A 24,128-nucleotide genomic window follows, 5' to 3' on the forward strand; every position below is an offset into this window, starting at 1 on the left:
CATCAAATAAAACTGTTTCTCTCCCTAACTGATATCCCATTGGTTTACACTTTTGAGTGATTCCTCCCTGCGTTATGTCCCACTCCAACATCCTGTTTCACATTAAGGAAGCAAGATGCTCTCAAAATGTAATTTTGTTGGTTGACTTTAAAGATGCTACACCACTGAGCCACCACTTGCACTGGTTTGCAGATGAAGCTACCTCCAACCCATCGGTACTGTTTACAATGCATATGTCTTGCATGAATAGAATTGTGTAATTAACTTGGTAATTTGTCAGCAAAATATCTACATTCCCAATGGCTTAACCAAGCGAGTTATGAAGACTGTTTGCATTGTGTATGTATTTTTCTGTTATCCGTGCAACTTCAAGTTTTTGGGTGGCACAATACAAACTTTAAAAATTATGGAGCCTGTTTTCCTTCTGTGTCCTACTTGCTCAGCACCTCACGGCTTGCCAGCTGTCTGATTAAGACATTGTCAGAGGAAGGTGTGAATGTGTAGTCACTTAGTGCTCATTGATCAAACAGATTAAGGACAAGCGCACTCAATGATGTTCTCACCTTGGTGCTGCATCTCATTACCTGTCTGTCCTTGATGAAGCTCTTTGATCTGTAGTTTGAGTCACTGTATTACATAACATGTCATTAATTGCTGAAGTTACGCAATGCTTTTTGTTTCCACCTTCAATGCTTGCAGTGCTTTGATGCGTTTTTTGATTTCAGCCCTGACATTCATGAGCTGTGGTGGTTGCTATGGGTCTTATTTGTTTGTCCTTTTGAGCAATCTTCCACTAATAAACTAAAGGGAAGTAGTATACACTTTTGTCTACACTTAACCATGGTCATTATCATAATATTGTGGCAATCTATTGTGGCGTCGTTATCCAGATAAGGGATTTGCTGTGCATGCATACTCTTTTTTTCAGTACAATCCTGGTTTGCATTCACACATTTCCAAACATTTATACCAGGCAGCTGCTCAGTACAACCACAGTCTTCTATTTTTTGCTACTGATCAGCTCCACTAAGCAAATTGAAGTCGAGTGCCTTGCTTAAGGGCACCTCAGCGGGAGGGAGACGTTGTTGAGGGAGACGCAGGTGATACTCATTCACTTTCCTTGCCTAGATTTTTCCAGCCAGTCCCGGAATGTGAGAGAGTGACATTCCAGTCACAAGCCCACTTCTCTAACCTCTAGGCCAGCGCCGCCCCCTATTTTCCCTGAAGGGAAAAGGAATTTTGGTTGTGTTGAATGTACCACTTAAAGAACAAGCCTTGTCCATCTCAATCTTCATCCTTTTTATTATTTATTTACTAAGGTTATGTGGTCCGGACAATGGTGTCCTGGTACTTGTAGAATAAGTGATATAGATCAGCAGTCTCCATCAAGTCTGGCCTGCTTTGATCTCATCACCCCCTTACTGTCAGCCCACAGTCAGCCTGTCTCCCTCAGAATGACAGCCATAATAACTATCTCTGGATGGCCTTGTCTCAGATGGCTTTAGATAACACGCTTGCATAACGGTTAACTGCCTGAATTTATACCCTGGCTGTGCCTGACCCTCACCCTGCTCCCTCCAGGGTGCAGCTCAGTGCAGCCTGGCTGTTCCTGTTGGTGGCACAGTTTCCATGAAGCCCAGCTCTAATCCTCACATGTAATCTGGCAGCTCCAGCAGCACCCAATCCCAACCTGTCTGTACTCTGTTATATTGGAATGAAAATGAGTGACAGCAGAGAGCATGTGACACCGATAACAGGCGAGAAAAAATATCTACAGTCACGCTGATGTTCATCTTTGCCATGTGTTTTTATATATACTATGGCATTGGTTAATATTAAATTAGGAAGACTGTCATTAAATTAAGAAATCTGTCATACCCGGTATCCCCAGATAGATAGAGATTTTGACAAGAACCCCCTGATAGAGAAGCTTTTTCACACTGATCTCTGAATAGTCAAATTAATAGGTATATCTTCTCATTATGCTGACTGACAAATACCTATGCCAGTGATATTTTTTTGGGGAACCACCTAGTATGACCTCAAGGACCCAACAGAGTCCCCAGACTACACTTTGTGTCATTACAGTAGGTCCATGTTTCTGATAAATCTCCTAAAAAATAAAATTGAAATGCTAAAAGCCTGTGCTAAAGCCTGTTGATTTTCAGTTACATAAGTTTTGAAGAAAGGAAAAAAAAACAAGTTTGCTTTACAGGTGATGCTAAACTCATTTTTCCTGCTAATTCAGCATCCATTTAGATTAGCATGGCAGAGCATGATGAGCCCTCCTCAGCATCAAAGGTACACGTTTGCATCATCAGTTAGCTACCTGCCTGAATTAGCTGCGGTTCCCCACTGAGAGTAGTGACAGACAGAGGGAGGAGAGAAGCCTGTCGGGAAGCATGAAATCCCTTTAACCAAGTCCTCTGTCACTCAGCAGCCGGTAGGGGGGCGCAGCACACAGAGCGCTATACACTCACAGGTTAAGAGGCAGGGCCACCAACAGCTGCACGCTGTATCTGCTCTCCCAATGAAGATCAACATTATACAGAACATCCACAGTGGCAGCCATCACAGCTCACTGTATAACCTATGGACCTCAGTCAGCATATGCATCAACACCTCAGCATTCACCGTATTTACACTTGGCAGCACTAACTGCTGCAGACTAATAAAGTTAATACATGATGCACTTTTATCCCACTGCATCGTATTTTGTTCGGTTTATTACACTTTTACAGGTACAACACTTTTGCCACTTTCCTCTATAGTGTGCCTAGTATATCAAGCTTTGTGCTCCATAAAAGCAATGACACAACGAATTTCATCTCTTACCTCACTGGGACACGGTGCGTTATTGTTGTACCACACCACTCCCTTACTGCACATACCGCATGCCTCCCAGTGTGCAGGTGCTGCTCTGTTGTCTGCCTCTTTGCTACAGTAGGTTAAAGTCTCAGTGATGTGAAATAGGATTTGTTATGAGAGAGATGGCTTGTTGTCCCCCTGATGTCGACATAATGTACCGTAATGGGATGGACTCAGAGCAGGATCTCATGCTTTCGTGAATTAAAAAGGTCATTCTAGTCCAAACATTTTTATGTTTCATCCATTTTCATTTTCTTTTAATACTCTCCAAATTGCTCAAGATTTTGGGGATTTTGCTGGTACAAAATCCTGTATTTGCCGTCCTGCGCTGGGACACGTTAACATCTGGATTTTATGCAAATGACAATATTGTATCATTTTTTTCTTGCCTACAGTAATTATACCATTTTTCCATCTAAGAAAATGTCTCTCAATGCTTCTGCCCTGCTTCAAAAAGACACTCTTGTCTTAGAATAATGGATTCCTTTGTGAGATAATAATATTAGGCAAATTAGCCCGGATATGAAGGAAAGTGCCAAGTCGGTTCATGACAATGCTCTGATCATCTCTTTTGTTGTTGCTTGTCTAAATCTATAAATGAGGGATTGAATGGGAATAAATCTCATTAAGACATTATTTGAGAGCCATGCTGCTGTCCATCCAGCAGAAGTGTAGGATGTGTCGATAGATCACAAAAAACATGCTAGCAGAATATGAATGAAAGTTTCTTCTAAAACCATTATTGTCTACTTATAAGATTTCATGTGGTGGACATACTGTTCTTATTCAACTCTGTCTTGGCATAATATTAAACTCCATGGGGTCCTTCGTATCTGTGTACTTGGGGATTAGAATATGTTCAGTCTCATACTCCCATGCATTCCTTATTCCGTCTCCCTTTCTACCCAACTTGGAAAGGACTTGCAGGAGTGATTCTCTGCCTGCTGCCTGAAATTATGAGGCAGTATTCAGGTTGAATCTCTCACAGTTGGCCTGCAGTGTGTTAGCTGAATTTCCTCCAGTGGCTGCTGATGCAGCTGCAGCCTATAAATAGGCCCACCCCAGACAGGCGGAGGGAGGAGGGCTTTGGTTAACCCCTGAGACCCAGTCCTAATCTGACCCCAATAATGGGAAGCATCATTAGAGAGTCATCTCAGCTGGCTGGCCAGGAAGGACACAGGCCACCCTCCGTCTGGCGAGATCTCTGCATTACCACATCTCAGGAGAGCCACAGGACCCTGTCTTGAGCACCTCCCGACTCACCTTATTGTTAGCTACCTGTCGTGGGTTCCTCTTTAGCCCACTAGCAATCCCCTCAGCCTGTACCCAGTGTCTGCCATGATGCAGACAAGGGAGGGGTAGCTGACTCTCCACCACCCATGACTGTCTTTTTCATATCTCCAGATGGCGGAGTGTTGGAGAGGCTTTGGTGCCTCTGTGCCTCATATGCAGCGCATGGCCTGGATTCAACAAAGCAGTCGTAGCAAAGCTTTGCTTCCCCAACGGTGCTTTTCCACAATCAAAGAGTGTTCATCTCCCTCTTGCCCTCCCTCTTGTACAGCCATTTTGGCACAGTTTCTCTCTCCCTCTCACTTGTCTCTTCCTTCCTTAGTCTGTCATTTATACCACAAAGCAGTTCCCTCTGTGGGGAAAGGGAGACATCCACTGATGTGTGGATTCTTCCAGACTTATTACACATGGGGATTCGGGTCAGTCTTAATTAAGAGGTGAAATCATTAAGGAGGGATAGATAAAGAGAGGGTGTCACAGAGGTGACCTGTCTGCAGCAGCAATCTCCTCTCCGATCCTTACAGCTTCCAGACAACCTGAATCTGACACCTGCATTATCCACCAGGTTCTTCAGGGGGAGGACAGGAGCAATTGTAATGCCTATTGGATTAGATGGACTGTGAAAAAGGAGAGGGTTAGAAAATGTCTCTAACTCACCTCAGTACTTCAGGGCCAGCAGAGCATTTTTGCATTGGTTTATGAAGCCTCACATAACTCTAAAGTCAACTGTAATGTTTTTGGAGAGAGGAGTTTTCCTGCAGGGGATTTGTAACCCATTGCTAAAAGTAGTTGCACTTGCTCATCTGTATAAATAAGCACAGGCAGGCCTTTTTTTTTCCTATGCCAAAACAGCCTTGCCAGTTCTCTCCCCCTCCATTTACAGCAATTCTGATTTTCCTCACAGAAATGGAAATTGTGTTTGAAATGACTGAAATGTTTCGTTTTTTTTAAAAAAGAAAATGTTTACCAATTCCATGACTTTTGAATGCAGGATGAGTGAAATGGAGAAATGGAGTGACCATTAGTTTACGATATATTTCTCTTTTAAATTTATTACGCAAAATAATAAAATAAAAAACACAGAAAAAAACAAAGAAAAATAAAAAAACATGTGGAAGAGAAGTAATTGCTGACAAAGAGTAGCCCAAGTAAAAGGAGCTGTAAATCAACATCAGAGTATAGCCTATGATGGATCCAATGACTATAGAAAAGATGGACATCGCAATGTGATTGACTTGAATCGACTTACCAATTACACCTTCATAGCAAGTTAATTTCACAGTACACCATAACTTACACCATACACCATAACTTTCAGTGTCATCCTAAATTAATGATTGTTAACCTGCAGTTACACCTAAGTTTATCTGAAAAATAAATCAAAACTAATTTACCCAAATTATGTAATAGGCTACTTTCTATCAACTTACTGCACAAATGTAGCAAATAACCTGTAAACATCTGAATAATGTCTTAACATGGTTTCAGAATTAGTGCCTTCTGACGTTTCCACTCTTAAGTTTCTTTACAAGTAAAGTAAATACAGTTGTATTTTGAAAACTGAAACTGAATTCCTTTAATGCATGCTCTTCAATGACAGAAAAACTGACATGGCTACTAAGAGCAGGCTTGGCAGAGTGGTGAGCAAGGTTATTGAGGTGAGTCAGGCTCAGCTCACAGACATTTACAGTATGGTCCTAAAGAAGATATGTGCTATCATATTGTCCTCACCATCTCCCACACTCCTACCTTCACGCCAGCGTTTCAGAGGTCCAACTTGGAGGTCTAAAGAGATTCAAATGCAATAGAGGCTCTGCAGTTGAGTCACAAATCTCCTAGCAACCAATGCTGGTGCCATTATAGAGGTCAATTGGAGAACTGGATGTGTGCAATTAATGTCTAAATATATAGCCTAACTACCAGGCTTCAAGAACAGCAACATCTTGAAAAACACTGTTGTCTTGTGGGTGTATGTCAACTCAGTAATGTAATAGTGAGTAGTCAATATGGTAGATTTGTTTCCATGTTTAGTAACTGTGTTTTCTGTGTAGCCCTACTCTCTATTTTAGAGCACTACAGCTTGTAGCTTAAGAGTCAGCTCTGTTAACCTAAACAAACACCTGTTTTCTGGCACTGCTAGCTTGCTAACAGGCTAATTTATCAAACCAAACTAATGTTAATGTTAACATGTGACTTTTGCCACTACTAATGCAAGCTTTTACTAAATGTTAGCTAGTGTTACCAATTGTGTTACCAACAGTGATGGTTAGCTGAGCATATATTATGTTTAGCTAACAAGCTGACATCTAAACATAAAATCAGTTAGAAGTGTCAGTGCTGAAATGATTCAATACCAATCAAAAACAGCACAGAAATGAACTATGTCTATTGAATTCTGTTGAGACATACAAGTTGACTGTTTGGTAATGCAGTCAGCTGTTCACACCCACTGTTGCCCAAGAGCTGAGGACCTCCAATATGGCTGCCAGAGGGTGCATAACGTAACTGCTATTGATTTGCTGATTGTGCACATGAAGTAGCCGTTGCTAACATGCTTTCTGCTCATTAGCACCTTTTGCGTTCTGCTTTTACTGATCAGTGATTTGTTTTGTTCCTGAGCACTATCTCATGGTTTGATGTGGTTCTGTTTATTGTATTGTTTTTAAACCTGAACACAACCAAAAATGTCCCCTGGTGGGACAATACCGAATGTGAATGTCAAAACAATGTATAACATTTACACTGACATTGATTTAGATTGACTGTGCAACTGCAAGCTTGTGGGCTGCTCAAAACAAACAAAGAAATAGATGAGCTGAATAAAAACAGATCTTTATGCTTCTTTGTCTGGCTTTAGTTGTTCAAACCTATTGGTAGCATATTATTTTGAGACCGACAGAAACAGAAGCAGATATATATTTTTTGAAGATTGTAAACAGGGATGGGGAAAATGCTTTTGAAGAGAGAAAGGATATTTGATAGTAGTCTTAAGTGTTGTAAGTGCTTGCCCAGGCACTATTACTGTGTGATATTGAGATAGAGAGAGAGAGGCATGTAACAGGAAATGAACCCCTCAAATTTCATTGGAACTTTGTCTTTATAAATGTCTGCCTTATACTGTACTAATCTGTAATGTATATATCTCAGTGACATCTCATCATTTAGCTAGTAAAAATGTGCAGCACACCCAGTTTTCATATCATTTAAAGTACACTCAAGGATGATATTCTGTTCAGCTCTGTAGAACACTTTTCACATAAAGTGTTGTACAGCAATGTCAGACAGAAATGCCTCTTGACTCCCTTTGGTCGAATTTCTAAAAGGTCCATTACTGTGACTACAGTAGTGGCACAAGGCAGGGTGGTCGGAAAGTCCAATTTTCCTACACGGCTTTGCTTTTAGTGGCTGACCTTTCCCTGTTGCCTCTCCCTGTAAAGCTCGGAACGATGCCACATCGCTGCCCCGTGTCTACACCCCTGAATTGATATTAAAAGAGGAGCAGATGGCCATAATAATCTCAGGTCCTCGAGAAGGGTGCCAAAACTTTTCTTGGGAAAAGTGGTGTCACTCACAAAGTCTATAGTGAATGTGCTCAAGACAAGTGAATAGTTTGGAAACTAGTGCTGTCAGTATTGTTAATCACGATAATAGGCTGTGATTAATCATGATTAATCACAAGTTTAAAATACTAGTATTTACTTGTATTTTTTGGGGGAGATAAAACAAATACATGTGTGGTGTTTGAATAAAGAAATGCATGACAAACTGGTTAGAGGAATCAGAGTTTTTTTTTACTTTATTATAACATTTCATCTTAGTTTTGATGATTTCTGAATTAAAATTAGAATCTCTTAATTTGCTGAGTAAAAAAGTCGCACGGAGTGCTTGGCATTGCCCACAACATCCATAATGAATTGCAGACTTAATTAGCAGACAACCACAGTTCATCACTGCAATATGTGCACACAACTTTGGTTTTATCTAAACTTCCATCTGGAGGCTTTTTAAAATGAAATTTGCCATTCAGCACACTGGGGGATGTCTCCTCAGTCATCGTGTTATCTGCGTTTGCCACGCCTTTCAGTAATTCAGCCAGGTAAACCGCGCTGGAATTACGGGAGGAAGTTGGGGGCAAACTTGGTAATATGATTAATTTGCGTTAAAAAAAATTAATGCGTTAAGGTTTCCAGATTAATCGCAAGCATTAATGACAGCCCTTGACAGCCCTATTGGAAACTCTTGTAAGCAATCATCTTGACCTTTAATATTTCATGCTGATGACAGAAGGTACTTCAGCAAAAATGAACCAAAGCAAGTCTTGAAAAATTCCAAAAGTCACCCTCTTATTTGGTTACAGGTGACAAAGGTAATTCAGCCCAGAAATGCTACCTAGATGCATTTTATATTTCCACGCTCATGCTTTTAGTAGTTTCAGCATTGCCAACTCCCTGTGCAGCACCACTTAGCAAACGGAGCCTGAGGCAATCTGCTTTCTCTAGAGGCAAGAGGTTATATGAGTTACCCCACAGTCATTCACAGGGCACAGGGAATTGTTTGCTCAAATAAAGACAATTTAGTATTGTCTCTTCATGAGGTGGTGTGTACATTATGCAGGGGAAGAATCGTAAAATGCGCTGACTTTATTTACCTCACTGAGGGGATTGGATTGGCCGACGGAACGATACCATCTTCACTGGCAAAGGGAAGAAGGATCCCTGGCCCACCAACAATTTCCTTCTTCAAAGCAGCATTAGTTGCTCCATTAAAATCCTGTCACCCTTTTTCCTTTACGTCTGTCTGTGGCTTCTGAGGAGAGGAGAAATCACAGTCATTCAAATGCTAAGTGACTTCCTCTCTCCTGTGAATATTAGAAAGGAAAGAACTACTCCATCATTTACCGTTCCCACCAAAAAAAAAAAAAAATCACACCAGTGTTTTGAATATCCTATCCCCCTACCTCTGCAGTATCTCGTCACAAGCCATTACCTCTGCAGAAAGCAGACTGCTAGACACATACAGAACACCGTGCTGTGTCAGTCTTCATTAAGACTTAACCATATACACGCACACATACCCGCAGCTCCCTAAGTGACTGTCTCACTGATCTGATCATGTCGGCAGTTTTCAGCCCCCCGCCTTCAGACGTATAGAAGAAATGTGCTTATCATGGCTGTAAATGGATCATTCAAATAATTGTAGGCAGGAGTACTATCTTCGCCCTGGGCCAAGATGTTCTGCTATATTAGATAGGGGGACAACAAGGGAAGCTCTGGGAAAAAAAGGTATGCCTCTCCTATCCATCATTAGTGAAATCATCTTATTAATGTTCTCCCTTTTTTCTTGACAGGTCACAGACGGAGGCACCATCAAGCAGAAAATTTTCACCTACGATGCTATGTTTAATACCAATTACTCTCACATGGAGGACTACCGCAGACGTGAAGACCTCGTGTACCAATCAACAGTGCGGTAAGCTTCAAAATCAATTAACATTAATTTAAAACAAGACAACTTGTTTAAATCAGCTCGTATACCCACTCTACCTTGGCTCAGGAATGTAGCCTCCATTCAATTTGTGGCACTGGCGCATTGTGAAATATTAAACTCGCTGCTTACTCAAACAACCTCTTAATGTTGTGACAGGAAAAGCACTGAGATGGATGCTGCTCAATGCTACGCAACTTAGTTCCCAGCCATCTGCTGTTGATCAGACTGGGCGAGACCGGAATGACCGAGCGAAGGGGTCAGTGCATTATTGTCTTGGCCGGGAGCGCATGAGGACAGGGGGCAATGGCGAACTCTAATCAGCCACTCCACCTCTCAGGATAAAGAGTTCAGTGTTAAAGTCTTAGGCAACATCTGGCCAGGCCAATCCTTATTCCCACCACAGTAGCGCATATATTCAAGGTAGCACCGCTCAACTCCGGCACATTATCTTGGAGAAGATGCCGTCTAGCTTCACTCCTCCCTCGCCCTCTGCCTCTCTGAACCCAGCATACAGAGCCCCGCTGTGTATGTATGCATTAGCAGGTTTCACTGTGAGAACGAGCCAGAGAGGGCGAGAGATAGAGGGAGTCGTAGTAGGAGGAATCATCTGGCTCTGTTTGGGTTGATTACATGTTTGAGGAGTCCTGGGGAATGTCTTCCTTTACCCCAGGCCTCCACAATACGGCTGGCAGCTGTTTCTCTCTGCCCATCTTCTCATTGCTTGCTCCCCCTGCTCTGGCTCTCCTCCTGCACATTTCCCTGCCTAAATGTTCAGCAACACAAAGGCCAAACATTGCACCCGTGACTTCACTTAAAAATGGAATGTATCGCACTTTGCGTCCTTTTGTAATGATCCCCCCCTTTCATCTTTCTCTTTCATCTCTTCTTTGTCCTGCTCCTTTTCTTTGATTCAACTCATCCACATTCCTACCTCATAGTATTTTCTCTGTTTTTTTCCCTCTTTCTCTCTATTTTCTCATGTTGGTGTGGTTGCCCAGCTGAGGATGATGTATCCAGACAATCCTACCATCCCTTTGGGAGAGTAGGCATCATCACAATGGAATGGGCTACACACTTACATGCACACAGACAGAGGAACACGAGTGTACACACAGGAATATGACCCCCACACCCACCAACACACAAACACACACATATACACACACGTGCACGCAGAGAGAGAGAGAGAGAGAGAGAGAGAGAGAGAGAGAGAGAGAGAGACTCAAACACAGCACAGTGAAGGGGGAGGATTTCAAATGAAGCAGCATGAGAAACAGTTGGATGCTACCTGCACTGACCTGTATCTGGCAGAGTGCTTAGCCTGTGTTAGTCAACCAGAGAGGAATGGGGACTCGTGCCCCAGTCACACCAGGTCCATTGGGATGAATTCTCCCTGACTGGTCATGGTCCTACCTCCATGGTGTAACACAGCAGCTCAGCGCTACTAGGGAACGCGAAAGCTGAAATTTGACTTGGGATAATCTCCCATTTCCACCTGAGAATGATAAATCATCTCTATAAACCCTCAGCAATCTGACAAATCCACTTGTACGACCAAAAACGAAAGCTTCGATATTCTGAATCACTTAGAAAGTCAGAGCATTTTGTATAACTCCAAATTTTTTTTTTTCTCAACAATATGTGATGAGCGGAGTGACACTAATGGAAGTGATTTTTCTCCCATTTTCAAATACAAGCAGGCTTTGATATTATTAGACATCTAGATGTTTTAGGAATGACAGCGATATAGACTTCATCTAAGATTGCCTAGTCTCGCCTCACTTTGACAGCTATTAGTCATAATCTTTCAAAGAAGGGAAGCAGCTGTAACTTTTCTCACATGCGGGCTTTATCCGAGCGCCGGCCCATAGATTATCCCTTGTAAGACAAATGACAAATCCTGCATGTAGTTGATGACTCTTGAAGTTTGAAGGATCTCCACTACTTGTAGTGTGGTCTGCATCCCCATCCTGTAAAAGATCATTTCATTTTCCTAGGAAAATGAGTGCGGCATGCCGTGTCAAACAGAAATGATTGCAGAGTAAATTGAAATTCCTTGTCTCTTCCAAATTGCCCTGTGACTGTTCTATACTACTGAGAGAAAATGAGTGGTTGAAGGTGTTCAAAAATTCATTCCAGCAGTCTTAATATTTAATAGGAGCAATGTTAGTGGTCCAATCTTTTTCCCTTCCCTACAACTAAATCTGATGGACAAGGCTTGCTGTTATACTGGCAGTGTTGGGTGACACACTACTCAGTAATTACTCAGTAACGCGTTCCAGTAATTTAGTGAGTAGTGAGTAGTGTAATAAATGACTACTTCAGTTACTCATTAAAATTGTTACATTTGTTACCTCCCCTCTAAATTTCACACTGAAGCTGAATTATCCACAAAGCTATGCCCCAGCCCTGTTAAAACAGGTGTGTGTTGAGCTATCCTTGATGAAACATAGCAGAAAAGTTTACTCCCTCCAGGTGGAAGTATTCCCACTGTACTCAGATTTTATTGAGTGAAAGGATGACAAGAACATTGTTGTCAATTGTAAATCATGCACAGATATATAAAGTCTTTCCCCTGCAAATAACATGACGTCAAATCTCCTGACGCACCTGCTTAAAGCAAAGTAATTGATTTATCCTGATTTTTTTTTTTAAGATAAGAGAGGAAGAAATCGACAACTTTCATGGTGCAAGTAACTGAACAAGTAGTGTAATGAATGTTGTTAGGGAGTTATAAGTAATGCTATTACTTCTGAGTAATGAGTAATGCATTACTTTTATTTCTGTCCAACATGCATATTGGATGAGGCTTTAGCGCCAGGCTGCAAAAAGGCTGCGTTGTGAGATTTCTTCGTGGCCCCTCACCCTTCTTCCAATACTTCCTCCATTCTGTGCACCATTTTCTCACCGGGCTCTCCTCCGTGCATTTTGTGTGGATTTGAATCCATGAATGCAATACTCAGGATTGCAAACAACAGAACTACAGCTTTGTGTGTAAGAACAGAGAGACGAGCTACATCAGCATTTAGTATAATGTAACCAGCCAGCACAAAAGCCAATCACACCTCCCCTGGCACACAGAAAATCACAGCATTATCCTCATCATTTTGTTTCATGCTTATTCCTCAAGGAAACACAGGCGATTACACACCTCTCTGTACATCCCGTCCTCTAGGCAATCTGGTTCCCATATATACTTACTTACAGTAGCCAGTCTTTACCCATTCAATCCTAATGCTGAACACTTTAGGCCAGAAAGAGTACAGCACTATTCCAATCTGACAGTGTGCTAGTTGATCTGATTCAGAGATTGACTGGTTTAGCTATCAGGACCTGCACTGTCAAGACCGCTCTTATTCACTAGGCAGTTGCATTTGCCTGCATTTGTAGGCGGGAAGAGTTTTGGAGGAAGGCCTACATAACAGGAAAGAGCTTTCAGATGCAACTCCCCAGGGACAATCGATCTCTCTTTGCAGTGTGCTGTTTTTGCTGCTCCTCCATGGAGGCCAATTGCTATCGATCTCTACCTTGTACATGCTGTTTTGAATGTAGATGCAGGTTTTTTTGTAGCATGTTTAATTATTCAGTTATTCAATTACTTCTTTACTTACTTATCATACCTAGTTTGTATTGACATTAATTTGTGTTTTCAAGGCTGTAGTAAAATGTTTTTGTTTTTTTGTCACAGCCCTTACCTTGGTTTGGGTCGTTGCTAATCAGCTTTTTATAACTCGCTGATTAATGAGGTCCAGAATTTCAAAACAAAGCAAAGGACAAAAGGATTTATAAATTGTCTGAAAATAAACAGTGATACATCATTTCTAGTGGGTAGAGGAAAAAAAAAAAGGTTAAAGAAGAGGGGGGGGTGAGGGCTTCAGGAAGAAGGGTAAGCAGAAGATGCAGCGGGTGTTGTGTGGTGAGGGTTTAAAGTTGAATTGTGAGAGAGGGGGAAGGAGCGAGACACATGCTCTGGATTGGAGGCACGTTGCAGGCCATTCATTGAAACTCTGCGGATAATGCCAGCATACTGTAGGTACCACACAAGCCAAGATACTCATGAAACCTTTATAATCACAGTTTGCCAATGCGCCCTTGAAACTGAAGCCTAGCGAGGTGAAATCACATGCTTATTAATGTGTGGAACAAATCCAACCATTCATGATTTAAAGGGGTAAGCAGTGCAATACTATCAGAAAAAACACCTACAATATGTGGCATATTATGGACCTCAGTGTCTTCTTTCATTTATTCAATTTAAATGGGAATATCTACGATTTTAAACATTAGCTGACTCATTCACAGTGAATGTGAGACACTTCTCTAAATTACGCCGGCTCCTCTCACAGTCACAAGTCTCACAGTCTCAGTTTTGTGAACTGATTCTCAGTGGAGCAGCACCTCTGAAATGCATGACATCAGAGATTAGAGGGGGCGTTGAAAAATTAATTCCAGCAGTCTTAATATTTAACCAAAGTCTCGATGTTAGTAGTACAACCTTTCCTCTCTCCCTACTCCTAATCCTGACGGACATGGCTTGCTGTCACACTGGTGGGGACTTCAGAGCCAGGCAGCCACTCAGAAATGCTGTGGTGTGAGGTTTCTTTGTGGCCCCCCTCACCCTTCCTCCGACGAAGCCTCCCTGCCTCGAATTATCTTATCTCTTGTGTTCTCCTTTCTGCACTTGTATTGGTTTGAATCCGTGAATGCAGCGCTCAGGATCGCGGATAACAGAACTACCGCTTTGTTTGTAAAAACAAAGCAACGGGCTACATCAGCATTTGCCATAATATAACCAGCCAACACAAAGCCAATTACCCCCTCCCCTCCCTCCATTCCCCCACCACAGAGAGAATCGCAGTGTTATTCTCATCATTTCGCATTGTGGTTAAAATAGGACTTTCCCTGTTTCATGCTCATCCCTCGAGGAAGCGCTGGTGGAGACAGCCTCACTTTATATCTCGAGGTGATCACATCTTGTGTCTTTTTCATACATACTTAGCTCTTTTTAAACATTTATTTATCCTATGCTCTTTTTCAGCAATGCCCCGTTTCATGCTCATACACTTTTATACATTTTATACAATTCTACTACTAGTCGGGCTGCGCAGATCATCCTGCAGTATGAGTTGGTTTAAGATTGGAGGCCGACGACTCCAGACCAGCCAAAGCCCGACAAGATTTTTTTTCAAATGTGTTTGATTTCGTTGGGTCCATTCTAGTTGGGCTTGTGTGGTGTGAAGCCGTCCAAGACTGAAACCTGAGAGTATACCTGGCCACAGCCAGTGAGAGTTTAACTCAAGGGGGAAGAACAAGCAAATGAACCAAAGAGAAGTCGCTTTTAATAATTCCTTCTCACAAAGAGAGTTTAGCGTTCTTTAAAATGATGGATTATGTTAGTCAAGGCAGCAGTATCTCTGTGAGCTGTTTTTAATGTTTTTGTTTTTTTTAAAAGAACTTGTGGGAAGTCGGGCAAACCCGCAGTAGAATCAGACTGTGGCAAATGCATGGGTTTAGACTTTTCATGGGAATTAATGGTGATAGGAAAAAACTGAAATTACACAGGTGTCCTTAAAGTAGCTCAGTTGGGGTTAAAGTGCCTTGTTTAATCGGTCGTTGTTCATCGAGGAGAGAGCATTTGTTACTCACTTTGCCAGCTAGTTGAGCTGCATTTCTACACTATCACACTGAGCAATTTCATGTTGATTAGCTGTCTAATTGATTTCTGAATTAATTTCCGTCTGGGCTAATTTTAGTCATTTTAGGGTACATGGGGTTGAAAAGTGAAAGTTTAGTACAACAACATCTAGCAAGTTTAGTCTAGTTAGCTTAGATGTTGTGTCCATGTCATTTCAACGACTATAGATGACATCCAATCAACAGCTAAGATAGCCTATGATGTTGATGTCTACTAACCTTTTACTTTTCAATCCTATTTCACCAGACAACTAACTTGTATTTTCATCGCTTAAATTTAAATGTATAAACATGGAATAACGGTCACATTTGCACAGTGTTAGGTTCAGTTCTTTTATGAAACAAATTGTGAGGACATAGGGTTCATATTCTAACAAAATAGCTTAAGGGAAAATTATAAAAAATAAAATCACATTAACAATAAAATGAAAAAGTCCAGAAATCAAATGTAAAAACCTCCAAGGAAAAACACTTATTTTTTTACTTAAAAAATGCAAAAATAGTGGGGACATATGACATTGAGGGTTCCTAGTTTATGATACTGAGTTTCAACCGATAAAATAAATTGCAAAAAGCATTTGCAAGCACTTCACTCAAAAATCAATTCAGATTTTCTCATGCAATTTGCCAAAAGTCAATGAAGTTAGACATCTTATGGATAAAAAGAAGAATATGGCCTACCAAAAGTGCAGATTTTTGTGCAGGAAAAGCAACACTGCCGACTGAAGGTACTGCAGCCTAATTGCAAAAGAGCTCAACGTTTTGCACATGTGTAGTGTGCTTCCTCAAACTTCAATTAGTTCAGAGCAATAGCTATTTAAACTATTTTAGCACAATATCCTACTTCTGCTCTGCACCTGTCATTTATGCTATGTTTAAACATTTTTAGATATACAATAATTTCTTCACCTCATTGAGCTAAAAGTGGGGTATACATAACCAAACAGAGACAAACAGATTCTGGGGTATATGACAAAAATAAAGCATTATCTTGTACATATGGACTTCTTTGGTGCAAGTTTATATATTGTTTAAATATGTAATAATGTATGTACTGCTTGGTCTAAAACAGGTCTATACATAGCTAATTGCTAAAACGACCCTGAGCTATATGAGAGCTGAAGCATCGACGCGACGTTGAAATCACGTCTAGTGCTCAGTGGGATGTGACATAAGGTATAAAGGGAATAGATAAACTACGGTCTCAGTTTTTGCTAAAGGAAACAATCCCAAGTGTAACTTCAAGGTAAAGAACTAATATAGTTATAGTCCCCGTTGACAGGCAGGCAGCACCCAAAAGTAGGACTAAAACGCAGTGTAGACAAGGTATCATCCGAGTAATGAAAATAGAAGTGTATGCCGAGTTTGTGCCACTGTTTGTTTTGTTTCCTGTGTTGCTCTGTCGGTCAGCATCAGAACTCCTGGTCGCTTGGACCCTTTCCAAAAAGAAAGTAGTGATCTTCAATATATATATGGAATGGAGTGGGAAAGGTGTTTGCTGGCTCACAGAGTTGACTGCTCTCCAAAAGAGTGATCTCCTCTCCTCTCCATACACACGCACACACACACGGACACAGACACACACGCACACACACTACTGAACTCATTAGAGCCCGGCTGCTGTGAGTGCCCTGCCACTGTTCCAACAGAGGTCCCCATCTGAAACACCCGGGCGGCAAGGACAATTGTTCCCGTTTTGTGGGAATAAATCACAGGGGCTAAATGCGACTGGTGGTGTCTCACTTTGATTATCACTGTTGACACATTAGCCGAGTGTGGAATACAGATTGCGCTCCCTAGTTCTTTCAAAAATGCTCATATTGTGGTCATCTGCTATCGCGGGCTGAATAATTGCCGGCTGCTGTTTTTCTGCAGACCTGCAGCGGATTTGGTCTGGGGAAGAATGGGGGTTGCTGTAAGATGACTGTAGATGTATTTGACATTGTGGCAATATAAATGATGTAGCAGCGATGACATCTAATTATGGCCATGTAGATCTTATTGGCTATTGAGGGAAATTGCTATCATGCTAATCTGTGGTGTGGTGTGACCTGAAGGAGCCCCGTATAGAGAGTTCCATTTCAAAATGAGGTATCATAGATGAATGAAGTATTGCTGATGGTATCTCTGATGAAGGGTGGATGACCGAAACATTGTATCATTATTAATCTTCTCTGTAAGTGAGGACAGCGTGCAGGACTTCATTCATTTAGAGATCTGCCTGTGCCTTTCCCACACACCTGTTATTATATTATAGGTGTGCAAAAGCCTTTCTAGCAAGTTTTGAAAATTAGGTATCCACCATTTAAAGCAACATCTTACCATATCTTACAAAATGGTTGCACAAAACAAATAAAGCTAGTAAGTGACTTAAGTCCTTGGTTGATAAAATGATAATTCCTTTACAGACTGGATCCTTTAGATTTTAGAGATACTGAATGATGAATTTTAGATAATGATTTTCTTTTTAAAATGGATGTATTTTAACATAGATAGAGGTTTTGTAAATGCACATTTCTGCTATGTGTAGTATTTTTGGCCTGCATTAGCTGCTGGGAGTGCCTTGCAACACATTGCTTACCAACTCAACAAGTAATCAGGATAAGCACATCATTAACCCAATGTATTATCAAGAAGAACAGATCTACTCTACTATATTGGTGTTAGCTGTCTTTCACTATCATAACATAGCAGCCTTTTTGCCAAAATGCCCAAACTTAATAAATTCCACAGCTGTTAGGCAAAACTGCTTTTCCAGCACAGTATACTCGTAATATTAACCGGCAATAAGGAATTTTTGTCAGGCGTAGATTAGCCACTGCAGTCTCAAAGCTTACACACATTAGCAAGAGTGTAACACCGGGCGAGCGAGCATCACTCAATACAAGGTGAGGGAGTGACACTTGGTGATAAGAGTGATGACTCACTGACCTGAATTTGGCTCCTGATGTCCACGTCTTGCGCTGTGGGAAAAAAAAAGTTATTTTTAACTCCATATATCTATGAACATCATTGTTTATTTGCTCACTAATGTATTTGTTGTATTTGATGTTTACTTGGTGCATCGTATTGTCAATATTCCTGGATTGCAAAGGTTTGTATTAACTTGTGAGCTCTTTTTTTGAGCTCATCTGTATGTTGAAATGTTACACTGTCATTCCTGTTGTGTATGTTTTGTATGTTTTTTGATGTTATCTGTCTTAAATGCTATCTTTGTGAAATGTCTGTAAATGTCTGACTCAATGCTCTTACATGCAAAGCAAATTCCTGTAAAAGGCTAAATAAATTAAATCTGAAATCTTGTGTTTTTTACAGGCTCCCGGAGGTGCGGATCTCAGACAACGGGCCGTATGAATGCCACGTGGGCATCTACGATCGGGCAACGAGGGAGAAGGTGGTGCTGGCGTCAGGGAATGTTTTTCTTACTGTTATGTGTGAGTACAACTTACAGCACTTCCATCTGCATTTTAAAGTCACAAGGAAACAGCATTTCGAGGGTGTCTTGCTTCCATAATTCAAAGTGTTTCCTGTTTATATGATGCGAGGGGCGGAGAGGGGATTGTTAAAAAAGATGTGAGAGTATTACTGGTTGAAAGTTTCATGTATGCCTACTGCTACGCTATGAATCACTAATAATACACTCTTTTCCTGGAAGTAACAATAGGGATTTGGATTTAAAGATGCTAGAAATAAAAAATATATATATATATTTTTTTTCATTTATTGTTAAATAAGTGTTATGATCTTGAAAATTAGCTTTCATTGCGGCTAAAGCTGATGCTCATATCTAGAGCGATGCACAATGAGTGAGCAGGTGGAGCTTCAGAGTCTTGCTCAAGGAATGTGGATGGACATGTTTGCTGTTTGCGGGGATCTGACCTGTGACCTTTTGGTTACGGGATAGTCTCTCGCACCTCAAGGCCAACCTGCCACATTTAAGTCGGTGCGCACCATCACCTGCGCACTCTCTCCATCTGTGCTCCGCTCTGTCATCTCTCATCTTTGTCTGCTGCGGCGAAACGGGAAAGACTCCAGCACACTGGTGTTGTGCTGGCTGGGATAAAAATAATGTTTCATTCTGTCTCACACCTACACACACCTATCAAACCCTCTCTGTTGCATGTGGAGGGAGTGTGTAAAAACAGTTGTAAAAGCCATTCAGCGTGAGAGGAAAAACAATGGTACTGCAGGAGACAGACAGCTAGTGGATTAATCAGTCTCACTCAATGAATAGCAAAGGCCTATTACAAGCATGTGATTTTCCACATGATCATTCTTTTTTTTTTCACCCCCTTAGTGAGTTTCTCTGTCTGTCTGTCTGTCTGTCCGTCAGCAGAATATCTCAAGAATTTCTGAACAGATTTCCATGAAATTGGCTGGACAGATCGGCCTTGGGCCAGGGAACAATTGATTACATTTTGGCAGTGATCTGGGAATTCTGCCATTAGATGATTATTGTTTTTTAGCCATAACTATGAAACTAACAGAGATAGAGACTTGATTCCAAATGTTTCCAGGGTCAATAAATCAATGTAACTTTAAAATTTAATTGGTAGGAGTGATATCTGTGGGTGTCACAGCAAGTTGGAGAATTGCTCAGCATTGGCGGAGGGTTGCGCTCTCCTGGTGCCTTCTAGCTTTTCAGGATTTACGAAGACATAACACCTTCGTTTGTTAGAGAATATGGTTTTCTTGCTGTATTCTTGTGTATTTGTAACCTTTTAACATTTGTAACATTTTACAAGTAAAATGACTTGGTTATGTTACTGCCGCTATTATAATCGTTTGGGTCTGCTTCATGCCTGGTGGAGAAAAAATGATTGGTTGAGGTAAATTGAGGGTCAATTTCTCAAATATCTATCTATCTATCTATCTATCTTATTTGTACTCAACACTAGTGTCAAAGCAGCCAAAAGACTGGATGTGCCACTGACGTTATCTGAGCATCCTTTCATCCATTTCACAACATATTGTCTCTGTGTTACAACAGCTATTACCATTATTCATTGAGCTACCATTTCACTCACTGACTAGGGGAGGGTCTGTGCCTGTAGCCTATTGCTCAATCTGTGCTGTAATTATTGGATTTAAGTCTCCCTAACGACAGCTGCTTCGCTTCCCTCTGATGTATCAATTCCAGCAGCAAAGGCATACTGTTCTCCATGTGGTTCTATGGCTAATTAGCAATAGTGGAATTTTTCAGTGGAACACCAGAGAGAGCCACTGTGTGACATTATTACTCCATTAGCACATTTTGTGCCTCTAGGAACTGCCTATGGTTTTTATCTTTCTTTCTTTCATTCTTTCTTTTTTTTTTTTTTTTCTCTTAACTTGGACATTCCTTTTTCGTAGTGATTCCCTTTAAGTATGCCCCTGACCTGCCGCTGTTCCGGTCTATTTGATGACAAAAATCACGTGCAAACGTCTCAAAACGGGGCACAGCTCGAGTAGTTTCCCCGCGCTGACGTCAGTGAAAGGGACTTTATCAATGGGAAGGGATTTACCCAGTTAACCGTTTCTTGTTTCAGCATTGGCGGGGATGCGGTGAATGATGTAGCCAGGAGATAGTTGGAGCACCCTAACTCAGCTGGGTCTTAAATCACCACTCCACCAGAGAGGAAGAAGAATGGCCTCTGGCATTGTCGCTAATTGCCGTCTAAACTGAAACAGAATTATTCATAACCTATTAGTGTGCCAAGTTCACTGGGAAGTAAAGAAAAAAGAGGAGAGGAGAAAGAAAGAAAAATTGGAGAAAAAAAAGTTAATTAATAGGAAGCCGTACACGGAGAGTATTTTAATTTTTTAAAGGGCTTCATAAATAAGAATTATCATTTTAATGAATCCCCTGCCAAGAAATTCAATCATTCAGTTTCGGAAGGCTAAACCCTGAACTCTTGGTACCGCAGCTACTGTCCTTCACTCTCGGAAGTTTGAAATGTCTTTGCTTTCATCTTGCACTGCATGAGCATATGTTGACTTGATAAGGCCTGAAGGCATGAAGAATCTCTCACCTAGGGGATTGTTAATACTATGATGACCAATTTTTAAGTAAATCAGGCAATAAAATAATTACTTATTTCTGACTTTTTCAGTCAAAAGTGTCACATGTGGGATGCTCTCCCAGTTACAAGCATGCAATATCACAATTTAATTGGAAATATTTAAGTATTTAGTTTTATTAATTAATTAATTTATTTTAATTTAGTGTCAGTATCATAGCTTGTTGACATGTGAACAGCTTACATCCTGATAATGAGAAGCATTAATAAGATACCTTAGATATAGTGATAGCCAGGATACTTTGCTATGTACTGTGTAAGCTACACTTGATTCCTTAACCTGGATGAGCTGTTATAGTGCTGTATGCATGTGAATGTACGGCTCGTAATCATGAGGTTACACATTAGGAGCGACACAGCTGACGACAACATAGTCACATTGTTAATCTGGGTAATACTCCAATAAGCCAGACTTAATGCATATTCATATTCATAGCTACCACTGCGCCCACTTTGCCTACCGTTGTCGGCTATTGCTTTGCCAACAGAGGGAGAAAGAGGACAGAATATGTTTTACTCAAGATGTGATTTACTTTCACAGATATCAATTTAGACTGAGGGTACTTGCCTTGAATTTTTTGGCAGTGACAAATTGTCTGTTACTCTAAAACCTTACAATAACTTTAAAAGATTTAAAAGTATTGAAAAAGGTTGATCATAGAGTCTACTCAACAATAGTAACACCATTAGTTGTCCTTGGCTGATTTCCAACCCTGCTCGCCACTTATTAACTGGAAAGATTTGACTAATTAGTTTCTTACACCTCTCTCTGGTGCCCAGTGTGTCACTACAATTTCCCTGCAATCAGGGCCATTTCAAAATCAATACAAGTGACCTTGAAATAACTGGAGTGCACTAGTTCACTTGAGCAAATGATTAAATCAATTAAGAGCTAGGTTTTGAAATGGTAATCACAGAATCCTGGGGCACCCGCTAGATCTTTAGTTATGACACTTCTGCCAAGTCATATTGAATTAAAATCTTTTGTGGAGCGTTTAATTCCTAATTGTGTGTGAAGTATAGAATGCCTTAAGTGGACTAAGCAAAATGACTGTTCAGTTAGCAGACATTTTTTTGTGTGATGTTATTACAGTATAATTGGTCCAATATATTGTGATTTCCACACCTGGGATGCAGACTTGAGACCCATTGCCAATCACATAAAACAGATATTTCACTTTGCAAACAATGGCATATCCATCCCTGTAAAGCAAATACAAAGGTCATATTTCCAGGCTTTGCTGAATGAGAAAATCAATACCTCTTTTCCCAATGGTAGAAATAGGGTCATTATTTGTTATTACCCGAAGTGATTCCTGAGCGACATTCCAAAGATTACGAGGTTATTTGTCTCCTCAGAATTGAGCCTGACCTTGGGAAGCTAGCTCCTGGTTGAACTGCGCATACTGACTGTACGATCATCCAGCTCCGAAAACCCACGTGAAGACAACTAAGGTTGTTGTCCTGTTGTCTGCTGCAGTTTAACGCGTCTCTATCAGATGACTGTTGGGTTGCGACTCACCTTCTAGATGAAGAGCATCTCAGACAACACCCGATGTGTTTAAACGTCATGTCACGTAATCCCAGAAATCCTTTGTTCTAACCTTTTGTAAAGCGTGAGGATGTAATTTAAAGGATACCCTTCATGAGCCAGCAGGGCTGGTATTTATAACCCCAGAAACAGAGATGAGCGCTAAGGTGTAGAGGGACTAATTACCTTCTCATCCCATAAAACTGGGATTCGCTTCAATAATGGATGCCCAACTTTAATTAAGCGCTGTGTATATTTAGCCGCTCGTTTATAAACGAGTGGGATTAATGGCGTACGAGCCAAGCCCAAACACAGCAACGCCTGCAGACACAGCAGTTTGGTGTAGTTGGCAGAGTTTAGGGATTTTGTGCGAATGTATGTGTGTGAGTGTGTATGTGTGTGGAGAGGGTTGTTTGGGTGGTGGGGTTTGATTGATTGCTATGGAGCGGCTGTTCCCTCTGTGTCCTGTACTTGTTCGGGAAGTGAAGAGAGCCACTTGGCCAGAATCGACACATAGAGTGATTCAAACACAATGGCCTAATTCTCAGTTCTCAGAAAGGATGCCAATTTTGCCAGGCTCATCAGATGTATTCTGAAGTGTTTGTCATGTGGTGCTTTAGCATGCCTGAGGTCACCGTGGGGGCTTGTTCAAGAGTCCTTGATATGATTCTCCATTACTCTCTCATTTATCCTCCATGTCACCTTCCTGCTCATCATACTCTGTGCCCTACAGTATGCCATCAGCATCGCAATCTCTTCAATTGATTCTGTGCAAAAAAAATTTCATGCAAAAGGCAACAACAAGCTCTGTTTCATTTTGTGACAAGGCAGTTGCATCAACGCTCGTCCACATGGAATAAGCCTCAGTACTTAGTCTAACAGACTAAGCCTTTCTTTTTTTGGTTTGGTGCATAATTAACTGCACAGACTCTCCGCTGAGATCGTTTTGTTTAGATACAAGCAGTTCCTTCTTTTTAAGAGACATTGTGTGACCCCCCACCATTCACTATTGTTGACTGGGAGCAGCTTATGGAACCATTAGAACGCGTTGGCTCGGAGCCCATTGAAGAAAAAAAATAAGAAGAATGAAATGAATTCAAAGAGTAGATGAATTATTAAATGGCTGTCTTTGAGCTAAACCCTGGGGTGATAATTGAGGCAAAAATAAACAACCCATTGACTTCCTCAAGGATTTCTCT

General features: G+C 41.1%; 1 protein-coding gene across 2 annotated transcripts in view; it reads left to right on the top strand.

Annotated features, from left to right (window-relative positions):
* igsf21a (immunoglobin superfamily, member 21a) overlaps positions 1–24,128 on the top strand; it is a 179,374-nt gene that overhangs the window by 100,770 nt on the left and 54,476 nt on the right. For both annotated transcript variants that reach the window (XM_071524295.1, XM_071524296.1), the window contains exons 3-4: positions 9,506–9,627; positions 18,655–18,773. In XM_071524295.1, the coding sequence (XP_071380396.1) occupies positions 9,506–9,627; positions 18,655–18,773 (241 nt within the window). The remainder of the gene's footprint in view (positions 1–9,505; positions 9,628–18,654; positions 18,774–24,128) is intronic.

The sequence above is a fragment of the Centroberyx affinis genome, unplaced genomic scaffold (genome assembly GCF_046629955.1).
Source record: "Centroberyx affinis isolate AG114_WGS23_722 - 3 ecotype Tasmania unplaced genomic scaffold, CSIRO-AGI_Caff_v1 ptg001173l_1, whole genome shotgun sequence".
In the NCBI taxonomy this organism is placed as follows: domain Eukaryota; kingdom Metazoa; phylum Chordata; class Actinopteri; order Beryciformes; family Berycidae; genus Centroberyx; species Centroberyx affinis.